The sequence below is a fragment of the Odontesthes bonariensis genome, chromosome 1 (assembly GCF_027942865.1).
Source record: "Odontesthes bonariensis isolate fOdoBon6 chromosome 1, fOdoBon6.hap1, whole genome shotgun sequence".
NCBI classification, from domain to species: domain Eukaryota; kingdom Metazoa; phylum Chordata; class Actinopteri; order Atheriniformes; family Atherinopsidae; genus Odontesthes; species Odontesthes bonariensis.
The window spans coordinates 18,555,136-18,568,635 of record NC_134506.1 but is presented as its reverse complement, the minus strand read 5'-3'; the positions used below and the strand labels follow the sequence as shown (position 1 = coordinate 18,568,635).

General features: G+C 40.6%; 1 protein-coding gene across 1 annotated transcript in view; it reads right to left on the bottom strand.

Moving 5' to 3' along the window:
• gpc5a (glypican 5a) overlaps positions 1–13,500 on the bottom strand; it is a 157,135-nt gene that overhangs the window by 110,922 nt on the left and 32,713 nt on the right. The window contains exons 5-6 of the mRNA XM_075450743.1: positions 13,300–13,433; positions 13,023–13,148 (exon numbers count right to left, since the gene is read on the bottom strand). Coding sequence (XP_075306858.1) covers positions 13,023–13,148; positions 13,300–13,433 — 260 coding nt within the window. The remainder of the gene's footprint in view (positions 1–13,022; positions 13,149–13,299; positions 13,434–13,500) is intronic.

The window sequence follows — 13,500 nt, the reverse complement described above, 5'->3', positions numbered from 1 at the left end:
AAATGTGTTACTTTGTTATATAATGGCAGAACATATATATATTTTATGTCTAAGTTTGAATTGACCTAATTAAATCTAATGTAGTTTAATTCATTCATACTGAGTGAGACAAAAAATCTGCATTAAATTTGATTATTTACAGAAAACATATTTAATAGATTTAGATGCAAAATCAGAAACCTGAAATATCTAATTGAACCTGTTCGTCGTTATTCCTTTTTGTTGGCTCTATTAACAGGAAATACTAAAATACAATCAGTCTTACAGTAAATATGAAACTTTTATCTCGACCGAGAGTAAATATCAGTCTCAAAACAAGGAGTCAGGGATGTTGATGTTACTGAAAACATTTTTTGATTGCATATCTGAATTTGTCATAACAGAAATAAAGTTAAACAAATGCTGCAATCAATAGTCAAAGTAGTGCCATGGTTAGAAAGTTGCAGTTAGTAAGAGTCTGTATGACGAATGCAGCCAGAGGCAGTACAAGCAAGTGCAAATAGGTCAGATCTTCATCGAATATTTTGTCATTTAATAAACTTAACCTTACTGAAAAATAATCTAATACACTATGTTCGCAATCAAATATGAGAAATTTAGAAGTCTCCTTTGGTTAAGCAATCAGCTATATTAACTTAAAAAACTACCCATATCTCACAAAACTTTCTGAAACATTCGATGAAAACATCCAGAAGTTCTCATTGTGCAGAAAATCTTCTGTATCTCATTTAACAAAATGAAAAAGCCTTCAGCAGAGGAAATAAAATCCTCAAGAGGAAAGCAGCAAACAATTCACATGGCTTGAGTTCAGGTGTTATGGATGTGTTGTAATGTTTTATAACACGCGCAAAAATGTTCCCCCCATGCGTTTCTGTAAAAATGTCAAGAGTGACGAATGGAGCATGCAGCTTTTGGGTTTGCTCATTTCTGACTGAAGCAGGTTTCCAGGCTATGCAGCGAGAGCCAGCGCTAATCTTCACAACCTCTTCACACTTCTTCGGCTTGTGTCAACAGCACTGTGAGTCGGTTAGCCATTCATATGCTGCTACAGATGGTCCCATCCCTCTTCTTCAGCTCTGTGGCTGACATGATTCATGGGGCTCTGTGTCTTGATTTAGGGTCTCTTTCATATTTCTACTCGCCCTCAGCAGAGGAGCATTTCTCTAAGACACCCCTGAGGCAATGACCCTGGTCTGCCTGGCCTGTCTGCCTGAGAGAGAGGGAAGGAAAAAAGAGCTCAGTGGGGCAAAATTGGGCTTGATACAATGTTCTCCCACTCAAAAAAACGCACACGGCTATATTGGAAATGCACATGTAAACTGCAGTGAACTTGCTTGGACAAAAACAAATAAGTCTTTTTGTCTTTCTCACAAAATGTGCTTTGAAGTCACCAACAAATATATAAGTTAGGGTTAAAAAGAAAACCAGGATTGTGCAAAAAAGCACTCAATTGTTTAAACAACCTTTTGCCAACTCATTAACAAACCAGAAAATATACCGTTCTACCCTTTTCCTGCAGCAGCTATTGCTCTGTTATTTCCACTCCAAAAACTGCATGAATACGCACGTCCCTAAAAAAAATTAAAGCAGTAGTCACAGTCACAGAATTTTTACAACAACAATAACCACGCATGTTTAAGCTTCTATCTGCAACAAAGATTTTCCTCCAATTTAGTCTCTATAGGATTCAGATTGCCCTGTCAGAAAGGACTATATTGAAAGACTGTGCGCACCACTTCCTTATCGCTGCCAGTAAATTACCTCAGGATCGGATACAGGCTGCCAACTCGTAGAAACTCCCCTCAGCAGGCAAAGAAAAAAAAAAAAGAAGGAGACAGAAAAGAAGGAGACCAAGAACAGAAAAGTGTCAAGACATGACAAGAGCAGGAGAGTGGCCCCACAGAGACTGATTTTAGCTGCTCTCAAAGGCCATCTGATGTTATCTAAAGATCATCTACAGTCGCCAACATTCGCCTTTTTTACACTCTGCTCAACAGCTGGAGTCAAGCACCTGTCAATCAAAATTTTCATAACCTGCAGGCACAACAAAGAGGCTTTGTCTTCCCCATGTAATCAATCTGGAAAAACAAAATCATTAAACTGTACTTCTGCACACAGAACTGATGAATAGGGCAACATTGATCCATCCATTTTCTATACTCGCTTAATCCAACTCGTCGCGGGGGGGGGGGGCCTGGAGCCTATCCAAGCTGCCATTGGGCGAGAGGCAGTGCACACCCTGGACAGGTCGCCAGGCCATCACAGGGCAGATAGGGCAACATAGCTGAAGATAAACAACCTAATAATAGGTTATCACAACTGCCTTCCATAAAGAGCTGGGATGTTTTAAATATCAGAAACTGACTTCAGCTTACTTTAGCCTATTTAGTCATGTCTCATGACAAAATATATATTAGTTACGTATAAGTCTTAAAGAGGATATTCAAAAGCAAACCTGGCTGATTAACTGTTGCTTGAATCAAGCATGTCTAATAACAGAAAATACTGTGGATACAATACTTCCTTGTTTCCATGACTCATTAAGCAGTAAAATTAACAACTGCTCTCTGAAGATTTGCTCCTTTAAGGGTTTCACATCATCGTAAATTAAATATGTTTTGTTTGTGGACTCCGGGTTCCGTTTTGTAAAAATCATTTTCAAATGCAGCCTTACTGCATACTGAGGTACCCTTTATTTAAAAAACTGTTTTTCTTCCTTGAAACAGACTTATATTTCATCAACATCTTACAATATAAATAATTTAAATGTTTGGACTGCTGTTACTGCAACAACTTATTCCCCTGTGTGGATGAATCTAAATTCATAAATACTTCATAGCATGTAGTCATTTTATGACAAGAATCTGAAGATTAGTTTCTGGCAGACCATTAGTTTGTCCCTCTCTCTCATTCTGAGGATGCTTTGCTGCACCCCAAACTTTAGTCTGCAGCTACAATTAAAAAAGAAACAATAAATACACTATTGAAAAAACACAATGTGCAAATACGACCAGCAAGGATTGTCAATGCGCCTCTTTTTAAATCAACATCAGCACACGTTGAGTAGTTAACAGGTGATGTTGCTTAAAACTGAACAAACTGATTTTTTTTGTTCACTAAGAGACAAAATCGTATCGGTCAACTTGTCTTGATTGTACAGGTGATATAAAAAAAAAAAAAGTGACCTCAGAGACTTGTCACTTGAGTGGCTTTGGGGTGTGAAGGTATGATTAAACTCACAGCAAGTCATCTGGATGCAGGCAGCGGTCTTTCACACGCGTCATGGGACACTCGCACCGTGCCACAGACGTGCTTCGACTCCTCTCTGCAGCATTGTGTGGAGCAACTCCAGCGTGGTGGAACCGAGCAGATGGCGAACGTATGCGGTACTCATGCATGTCATCATCACCTTCATTAGCTGAAGGTGACATATGACATCATCTAGCCCGTGTACATTATGGGGGCTGGAAAGAGTTGTTTGCTTCTTTTGCTTCTTTTTATTGCGGGTTCAAGGTTGTTTATGAGATGCATTGTGAGTAATCACGCAACCTTTGTCCTCCCACGCACCCACACACCCTCCACCGGCTACTCCACCTCAAGCCTCCCCCAATCTCACCTCCTCCCAACATTAAGGTAAATATGGGCTTCCAGCAGAGAGCCAATGAGCACGGGCCACTGAGCAGAGATGCATGTTTGTGTTGCCTTCCTCCCAGGACTTGGCTCGTTTATCTTGGCTGTCAGGTAAAGGGCAGACTCTGAGAAGGTGAAACTTTTATTTCTTTATTTCTTTTTTTTAATAAGGCTGGCTTGGTTTCCATAGAAACTGCAGGACAACATTACAGGGACAATGATAAGAGAGCAAAGTGTGGTCTCAGGGCATCCCGCTGTGTGCCACAATGTTGTTGGAGACATTTGTGTCTGCCTCAGAGAAATGAAAGAGCTATTTAGATTAATTTTCAGCGAGCCACCAGTCTCAGACCTTTTACTGTTGGAGGTGAGATTAATGAGAGCATAGTCACACCCAGTTTTCAGCTTAGGTCAGGAGCTAAAAGGGAGGTTTCACTTATAAAGAGGTGCTGAGTCTTCTGTGGGTACAAACTCCCTGATAAAGGCAGAGAGGACTGGCTGCAATAACTACCTCCAGCGACTGCCTTGCTGTTTTTTTTTTCTTGATAAGGAAATCATACTGCCAAATAAACTGTTGGAAGAAAGTATAAAAGTTAAAGAAAATATTTAGTGGCTGCAACTTTTTTTTGTGAAGGAATAAAATTAAATATTAAAGAGGAGAAAAGCAGCCTGCTCAAACTGTCAATATTCCAAATGAGAGCTACCTACGCATTCAGAAAATTCTCGAGGCTAAAAGTGCAGAAAGAGGCACAGAAGAAAAAATGCACAGGTAATTAATACTTAATGACTACTACATTTTTCACTTTGTGGCAGTAAATGGGAAACATGTTTAGTTAACAAATGAGAGGGGGAAAAGGAAATAAATGAACACAGGGTACCACACTCGCTGTCAAAAGCCTGCAGCCGTGAGATAAACCAAGACAATGATACACAGATATGAGAGTCTTTGTTTCCAGCCACAATCCTGCGAGAGAAATTAAGTCTCTTCTGGAGCATAACCCAACATGGACACGAGCGACATGTAGTCATAAAGTCAATATCAAAATTACAGCGCTATTGATAAGATGGCACGCAGGTCTAACTCTTGTAGACATGCTAATATCTACTGTGGGTAAGAGCTGAATTCAACATTTGGCTTTTATTCTGCATTCAGCCAATCATTATGACTGTCTCAGTAACAGAGAAAAGTGTGTAGCAAGGCCACTCTCTGCACACACACAAACAAAAAAAAAAAAACGAGAAAAGAAATATCAGGCTCTGGACTGTAGGTCCATTGCTTAAACTGCTCTATTTGTCTACTGTTTACTGGGTTTTAGTGCTGAAATTATTCTTGCTAAGGATTGGGAGAAACAGTTTTTTGTCTTTGCAAAGAAATCCCAAGCCTGGACTTTTTTTGTCCACTTCTTTTTTACTCTTTTCTGGTGAAACAAATAGATCTGTCTCATGCGGAGGGTTCACTTACCGGAGGCGTGATACCTAATCTCCCTTTATGAGCCTTGCCTTCACATTTTTTTTTCCAACTCTTTTCACCCCATTTTTCAGTGGCCTCTGATTTATGTCCGAGCTAAAGAGGAGGAGTGCTCCGAGGGGACCGAGCACGTGTGCTCAGGCTGGCATCACGCTCGTGGGTGAGGTTGTGTGCTCTGACAGCTCATCAGTGGACAATAAGGCCTTGGCTGTTAATGTCCTGCTACCTGGCACACTACAGTGTCACAATCTGCTCCAGATGCTGGAGGCAGACGTCCAACACGAGGTGGGAGAGAGGGGGAATCAGTGCTCAAGAAGCAAAAGGGAGTGGACTCGCTGAAAAATGAATGGGAGTAGACAGACGCACACACACAGATAAATGCACCACCTGCCACCAGCTAGCTCTGAATTCACTGCCTCTTCCGCAGAGCGGTCTCACTGGCTGTTACTGTAGCAACATCAGGGATAATATCTGAGCACAAATAAATGAAATCTCTCTTTTGCAGTGAGCGAGATTGAAAATTTATCTGTTCAGAGCAATCATGCATAATTCGAGAACGGGGGGTCTAAAGTAGACAGATGCACATGCACGTGCACACACTCACACATCCATACGCTGATACAAGAGGGACTTATGAACTCAATTTAGTCAGCCAGACAGAGTTCTTGATTCTGTCACTTGGGATAATCGTCAGGATGTGGCACTCTGACCAAACCCCTGCGTCTAAACCCAGGCAGGATATAAGGTCATGTTGGAGTGGAACTCTAGCCATGCAGCATCCAGACCTCAAGTGCTCCAGTGGTTTTGTGGTTATCTGCAGTAGCCAGCTGTCGCAATACAGAGCTTTTCAAGAACGTCCGCTCTCCTCTTCCTCAGCTTCTCATCTTTCTCCTTTCTCCCTCAATCAGAACCGTTCAATTAGCCCACCCATCTTTGTCCTTTTGTGTTTAGTCTGCTTTCAGGATGGGTACATTTGTGAAGTAATGCTTTGTATTTTGTATTCTATTGTTTGTAAAACACCTTCATTACCTGTAGTAGAGTTTCTATAACGGTTAATGCCATTTTTTTTTAAATTCGATAGGATTTTTCATGGGTTCTCTTACTTTCTTGTGTGTTTCTAAGACTACAGTAATGCATAATATATCTGACAGCACATGTTTAAAGGGTTATTTCTTCTGCTCAAAATTGGGTCAGTTCATCACCACAAAGGAACAGGGGAGAAGGCTGTAAGACTTGATGTTCTGCAGTGTGTCTGTTTATCATTTAAATGTCGTTTTCTGTCTGTCACTGTCAGGAACAACATGGATAAGAACCTCCATTGCACGGCATACATCATCAAAAGTGATGCAGAGGAGCAGCAGAGTGATCAGTAATCTGGCATGTTTTTACTCTGTGTGTGTGTGTGTGTGTGTGTGTGTGTGTGTGTGTGTGTGTGTGTGTGTGTGTGTGTGTAACCAAAGTGCAGAGCTCCACCTACTGGTCATACAGAGTTACAACAACAAATAAGAAGGCCTATGGCCCAAGCGTTTGGATTTATGACTGTAATGACCACAGTCATTTAATTGAATGCGACACCACAGCTTCACCAGCAGGTTTATTAATGGATGAAGAGTGGGCATCATATGTGCACTAAAACAAACATCACCAGCTGTGATGTTATGTTTATTTGAGGCTGTACATCTGGAGAGTTCTCTGCATGGACATCCATTCACTCATCCATCCATTTTCTATACCCGCTTAATCCAATTCAGGGTCACAGGGGGGCTGGAGCCTATACCAGCATGCCATTAGGTAAGAGGCGAGGTACACCCTGGATTTGTTCAGCATAGACATGTAGTACAATTTTAACCTGAGGCAACTATTTATTTTTTTTTAACTCTTTTATTAAAATAATCGACATAGCTGCTGCTTTTAATGATTTAATGTGATTATTGTTTCTCAACAGACACACATCCCAGCTTCGTGTAAGTGGGGTCAGATTCTCATTAAAGTACAGCAGTCTTTTTCTAAAAGCTTATGAATTTCTATCCATCTATTTTCTATATTTGCTTTATCCATTTCAGGGTCATGAGGGGCTGGAGCCTCTCCCAGCTGCCGCTGGGGGAGTGGCAGGATACACCCTGGACAGCTTGTCAATCCATCACAGGGACAAACAAACAACTACCAGAATGCATTTCTTCTACCATTTTTCCTTTCACTCATGATGTTTTCCAACTAGATCAATGAAAAGAGCTAAGAAATAAGAGGTTATTTTTTTCCACTATTCCACCGTACCCATATGCTTCAGTCACAAGGCTGACAGACCCCAAAGCAAAACCCGTTTACTGTCGACCCTAAATCGGAGCATAATTCACAGAACAAGCATCACAATGTTTTGAAGAAGTTTTGAAACTATTTGAGACCACAAAACTCATAAAGAAAATGTTTACTGGGAGAAGTAGGCATTTTCAAAAAAGACTTTGAAGCAATCAAGCTGATTTTAGCGACCACAGGGATTACCCCCCGCTGGGCATTTAGTCAAGTGCAAATTTAAGGCATGTCTGCACCAGCCTCATTTATCAGACCCAGATTCTTTTTACACACAGTCCACAGTAATAAACTGAAAAGTTGGACCGTGGTTTTCTTATTTAAACATTCGGTACATGCTCTTTGATGGAAATACCACGTGAAATTTTCAGTGAGCCTCAAATAATCATAAAATGAGAAATTACGTGCCGTGAGCAGGTCAGGCCAACCTAATCTCTTGATGCTTCTTTGGTAGATTCCTATTAAAAGAGCTTAAACACTGTCATTTCAGTTAAGTCGGAGCAAATCACCCAAGTTTTACATCTAAAGGGGAAGATGTGAAAATGAGCCAAATGGCAGAATGGACAAATGGAAATAGAAACGGAACGAACGGAGCAGCACACTCGTCCATCTTCAGAATCAATTGGTTCCTCTGATAAGTGACCGCACACTGTGAGGAGGCCTGATCTACAACTCCAGGGCTCTGATTACCATGTGATTAACCTCCTAAGGATTAACCCGAGCAGCAAAGAAACACAGGAGAGGTCGAAGGTCAGCACTCAGACAGCTCCTACAGCTCCTACAGCATAAAGGGTGGGCTATCAAACGAATGGCCAAGCTCAAATCTGCGCACCTGTCCACAAGCATCTTTTAGAAACATACTGTGGGCATTCATCTCACAGAATTCATCATTATGTGCTAAATTCCAACAACATTCAAGGTCAGCTCCTTTTTAATCATGAAAATACAAAAAAAAAAAATTGTACTCAATTAAAAAAAAAGCACTTTGAAAACATAAACATGCTGCAAATGCATGGTGTGTGTTGGCAGCCATGAGACAGACTGCATGCGGGGAAGAATTAAAGTGAGACTCCTCCAGAGGAGGCAATCATGAATAAACCATCACACTTTGATACTTGTTGAGGCTCTGGCTTTTTATCACGGATATTTTAACGCTTTCACACCCACTGGTGGAAAGAATGTGAACAGAAGACTTTTTACAATCAAATACTTTCCTAAATGAATTTACTACCTTGTTAAAGTTCGCAAAATAAGCTTTAAAATGTGGTATTTGCCATTGTCAGTCAGTTACTCCAATACGGTTGTTGACTCGTTTAATTATTTTCCCAAGGCTTAAATACCACTACAACTTCTGTGTGCATGTCAGTGTTTGTGTGATTTTAATGGCCGGTAGCTCATGGCAACCTGCCATACTTTCGTGTCCCCGACGAATGGAGGAAGTATGTGGGAATGTGTTAACCTTTCTGCCCCATTGACAGTTCCTCCGACCTAAGTGAGGGATGATCAACATTTATTCATTTCTTTTATCTCATGCTGTCCAGTGACATGAATCTCAAAAAAAATCCATATTTCTACCCTCTCTAGCTTTCTTACTGGAGATTAATACAAATACCCAATTTCCTGCCACCCATAAAACATTTTCCAGAAGCTTTGAAAAAATGATTAATCTGTGTTTACACATTATTTTTCTTATTTAAGGAGGCAATATTAGCATTTTTATATCAATAATGGATCACATGACTACTTCTGTGTAAATGAGGTCGCTCATGGTGATAACCCCACAGAAATACCTATTGCTATTACATATTGCTGCATTTTACGCTCAGCTCACTGACTTTTTATCAGCTCACTGCTAATTGGTTTCATGGCTTAGAGCTGTTTTGAGGACAAAAAGCTTTACATTTTCACCACACACCACCTGCCAAGCACTGAACAGCAGACCAGATGAATTTGGCAACAAGCTGATAAACATGGTGGAGTATCTATGGAGCCAGATTATTCCTTCAGGAGTTGGCAGGGCTCCAAAGGGGCCAGAGTTAACCGAGAAAGAAGACTGGAGCAAAAACATAAACCCCCAGTTTATGATAAATGTGCTCCACATATATATCTGCTCGTTATCTGCAGGAGGGCTAAATAGGCAACTTGTTAGCATAAAGTTCCAGTGTAACAAATAACATTCTGCCTTACTAAGATTGAAACGTGCAAATAAACACTGGCTTCGCGATTGGAAGGGGAGGGTAATATGGGGCATATTCAGTCTGTTGCATCTTGCAGTTTTGCCACAAGATGTCACTAAATCCTACAAAATGGACCTTTAAAAGGTGATAAGCGATAATCTGTATATCAAAATGCACAGTTAATTTGAGCTACAGATACAGCTCCACTTAACAGCTTCAGTGTTTGATGCTGAAAGGATGTGGACTGACTGAGAAAACATTCAAGATATTCTGTTGCTTCTAACTTTCTCTGTGGGACATCATCATACTTTTAACTATAGCAAAATCACAGCACAGATGCTCTCTTTAAGTTACTTGAATGTAGTTTTTTTTTTTGCTGAAGACGCTGCAGTTATTGAATCAGGATTTTATTTCAACCTGTTACCAACTTGTTACCAGATCCCTTTTTTTTCATATGTATACCAGACTAAAACTTTAGAGCATCGGTAGAACGCCAAGACCAGTTCGAGTTTAGTTGAGCGTGTACATGCAAGATTATTTTGACTTTCAAGTGTATTATGAGGCTTTGAGAAGTTTGATTTTGTACAATTTTGGTCAGGTTAATATGTTTAAATGCACTTTAAAGTCCAGTTTTGGACTAACACAATAATTCCTTTTTTTCTAGTGTCATGTAAACGTACTGAGTTGTCTGCTTACAGCTTGTTTGTATTTCCCCCAAAGTTTTATAAATGTCAAACTCCTCAAATCAATATTGACTCAATGCAAGGAGATGTACAAGAACTCTAAAGTATAAAAACGGTGTAAAATAGGTCAAATTCTGTTTAACCTGTGAATAATGAATGATGAGCAATGAATAACTAATTGTAAACAACACAGCAAATCTCACCGGGGCATTCAGTAAACAGACCAGTTGCTTGAAAATATTTTATATCCTAAAGCAAAGCAGACAAAATGCCTGAGACTGGCTCTGCATGAATTGCCATGTACTTATTGTGTTTTTTCAGCATAATGTTGCATTCGCACTGTGAACACAGCAACACTTCTCCAACCTGCACATCGCCTCAGAGACTCAGATTGGAATTATTTCAGGGAAAATTAACTGTCTTTTCCATGATACGAATTACAATATCGCTTATCAAATCGTTTGCTCCTGGTACAAGTGTGAAAGCAAGGGACAAACCAGGAGACGAAGGAAGAATGCGCTTACCGATTCTCCCCCGAAGCGAAACCCCATCATCCACATTCACAAACACTGAGATGAAAGCCACCCGTGTTCTTCCTCTATGATCTTATCTGATTGCTCTTTATCTTTTTGTTTACCAGGGACCCAGATGAGGACGTGCCTTAAATCTCCCTTAAGTCTGAGGCTCCTGTCATGTTTTTTTGTGCTTGCCCTTTCTTTTATTATTAAAAAATACAAAGCTCTACTGTTGCTCATTGCTTCTTTAAAACCGTCAAACAATCTGTGCCAGCGCACACAAAGAGCTGTTATAAAAGACGTAAGTGCACACTCCCATGTACAGTTTCTCACACACACAAACACATCAACTGAACCAATCGTTTAAGGTCTCCGAGGGCTCAGTAAGCTTCTGTAAATCAGCCACCATCCAACAGAGAGTTTTATTCCCTCCCCTCTCAGTGGATGCTGGGTTATGACCCATAGGCAGGAGGTTATTTATTGCTTTTGTCTCAGCCTATGTTGCCTCCCAGCCACTCATCTATGGTTCTGGGCTAATCGAAAGCAGCACAGTGTTGCTCCAGGATGCCTACTAAGCTGCAGGCACATGGTTCGATAATTCCCCTCTGAGTTTCTTAATGTCTCTTAATTTCTCTGAGTTCATCTTCTACTTTCTCTGCAATGATTGAATTGAAATAAAACTAAATGGATATGAGGAGAAAAACCTCCTATCAGAAAGTGTAAGAGTGTGTGTGGAATAGAAAGAGGAGGCCTAAACAGCAGAGCGATGCCGACAGACAACAAATATTTCCCAGAGGGAGCTGCCAGAGGTGATAGACAGCCTGCAGCCTGTTGGTGTGCCTCTTTCTCCAGCACCATAACAAACATCTCTGTTCTAAGAGATGGATGTTTCCTTTGTCATAAAAATTGAGGCCTTGCAGTGGAAAATATCAACAGATAGTCCGTCTCCATTTTTGATGAGCAACACCATCCACATGTTCTCAAGAAATCTGAGAACCTTTATGATTGCTAAAAAAGACGGTGAAAAAACTTCCTTTTCCTTTCCCTGCTCATCTTTCCAACCTTCACACACAGCTGTGAAACAACCTGAGATGGCTGTCATCCATTACAACAGGCCTTCTAACCTAAGCCGGCAACTCCAACCTCAACGGCCCACCTTCTGTTTCTGCTGTGCCGACAGCAGCTGACAGTTAAGAGGAACAACCGCAGATTGAGGATTTATGAGGGAGTCCTTGAGTGATGAAAGCAAGTGTAAGATCGAGAGCTGTGATGTAATGGAGACAAGGCCGCTGACTGATACCATGAAAAAGGCCAGAGTGTGTCTGCTCCAGTTCACAACCATCCATATCCGAGATCTATGTCTGTGGGCACTAACAGCTCATAGATGAACTCTGCATCAATGTCATCTTGTTTGGGGGGGGTCTGTATGTGTGTTAGTGGGTGCATTTATCAGGGTCAAACGGTACATAAGCGGTCAACCTATGCCAGGGGGCACGTTGAGAAATTTCTGAAGAAAGAGCTAGGCCTGTATACACATATAATATTACCTCTGCCATGATATTACCCTTGTTAGTGAAAGTAACTAGTTAACTTGGGAGGTTTTGAATCACGTGACAGATCAGGTAGAGCCAAAAAAAAAACTTTTGATTCAACTGAAAACCAGAAATCAGATGTCTGACACAATAATCCTTTTATTTTAAGTGGACATAGGTTACTGCTTTGTGAGCTACATTATTTGCATGTGAATCTATCAAATGAACTGCTGAAACAAAACAAAGTTCATGGTCAGTCTTCAATTTATATTCAACTACACAAAGAGTGTAGGTCTGTGTGCATCTGGACATTGTAAGAAATAATGCTCTTCAATTATCAGTGTTAACTCTGACACCATGCCCGTCTATACGGAGAGTTATAGGAAATACCCGAAAGCAATAAAATCTGGATTTTTCCATACAAGACATGGGGACCATATTTCAAAAGTTGGCTCAGGATCCCTCCTACTTAGTTTTCGAGAAGAAGAAGCTTTGAAAAGAAGCTGTTGTGGCAGTAGCACCATTAAGTTCTTTGTATTTGATTTGTAGTCCATCTGTGTCGTTAACCCATTCTAACCTCAATCAGAAGTTTATTAATGGCTTTCGAAATTGACTTCATATTGTCCTTGAACAGCTCTCCATTTATTTCGGCCATGCCATGGACAAGTATTTTAAGACAATTTTACCTAAATGAAAGGGGAATTCAAACAAACCTTATTACGATGTTGGTTCCATTCCAGCAGAAAGGATCATCACCTGATGCAAGTTCACTCACACACAGCTGATCCGCCAGGCCACCGTAGAATGTGCGGTGGAGGCGCAGAGTATTCAGAAATTCCCTGAAGAAGAGACAGCCATATGCAGGCATACAGATAATTAGAAGATCAATGAGGGGTTTTGCATATTAATTGTAAATCCAACAAAACTAAAAAAAAGTTATCTCTCCTTGACAATTATCTCTGTGTGCACACGTGTTTCTCTCTTACTAACCTTCTCCTGCTTGCCAGAGAGTCTCCTGACACTCTGATGGGAGCTTTAAGTGGGATGGATTCTCTGTTGCTGCTGTGCTGAATGCTGACAGACTGTGCAGGCTTCCTGCTTGGCTGGCCACACACTTTGTGAACCTAAGATCCAATGAGACAGACACAAATTGAAGTCTAAACACTAAGGGAGGAACATACATTTAAATAT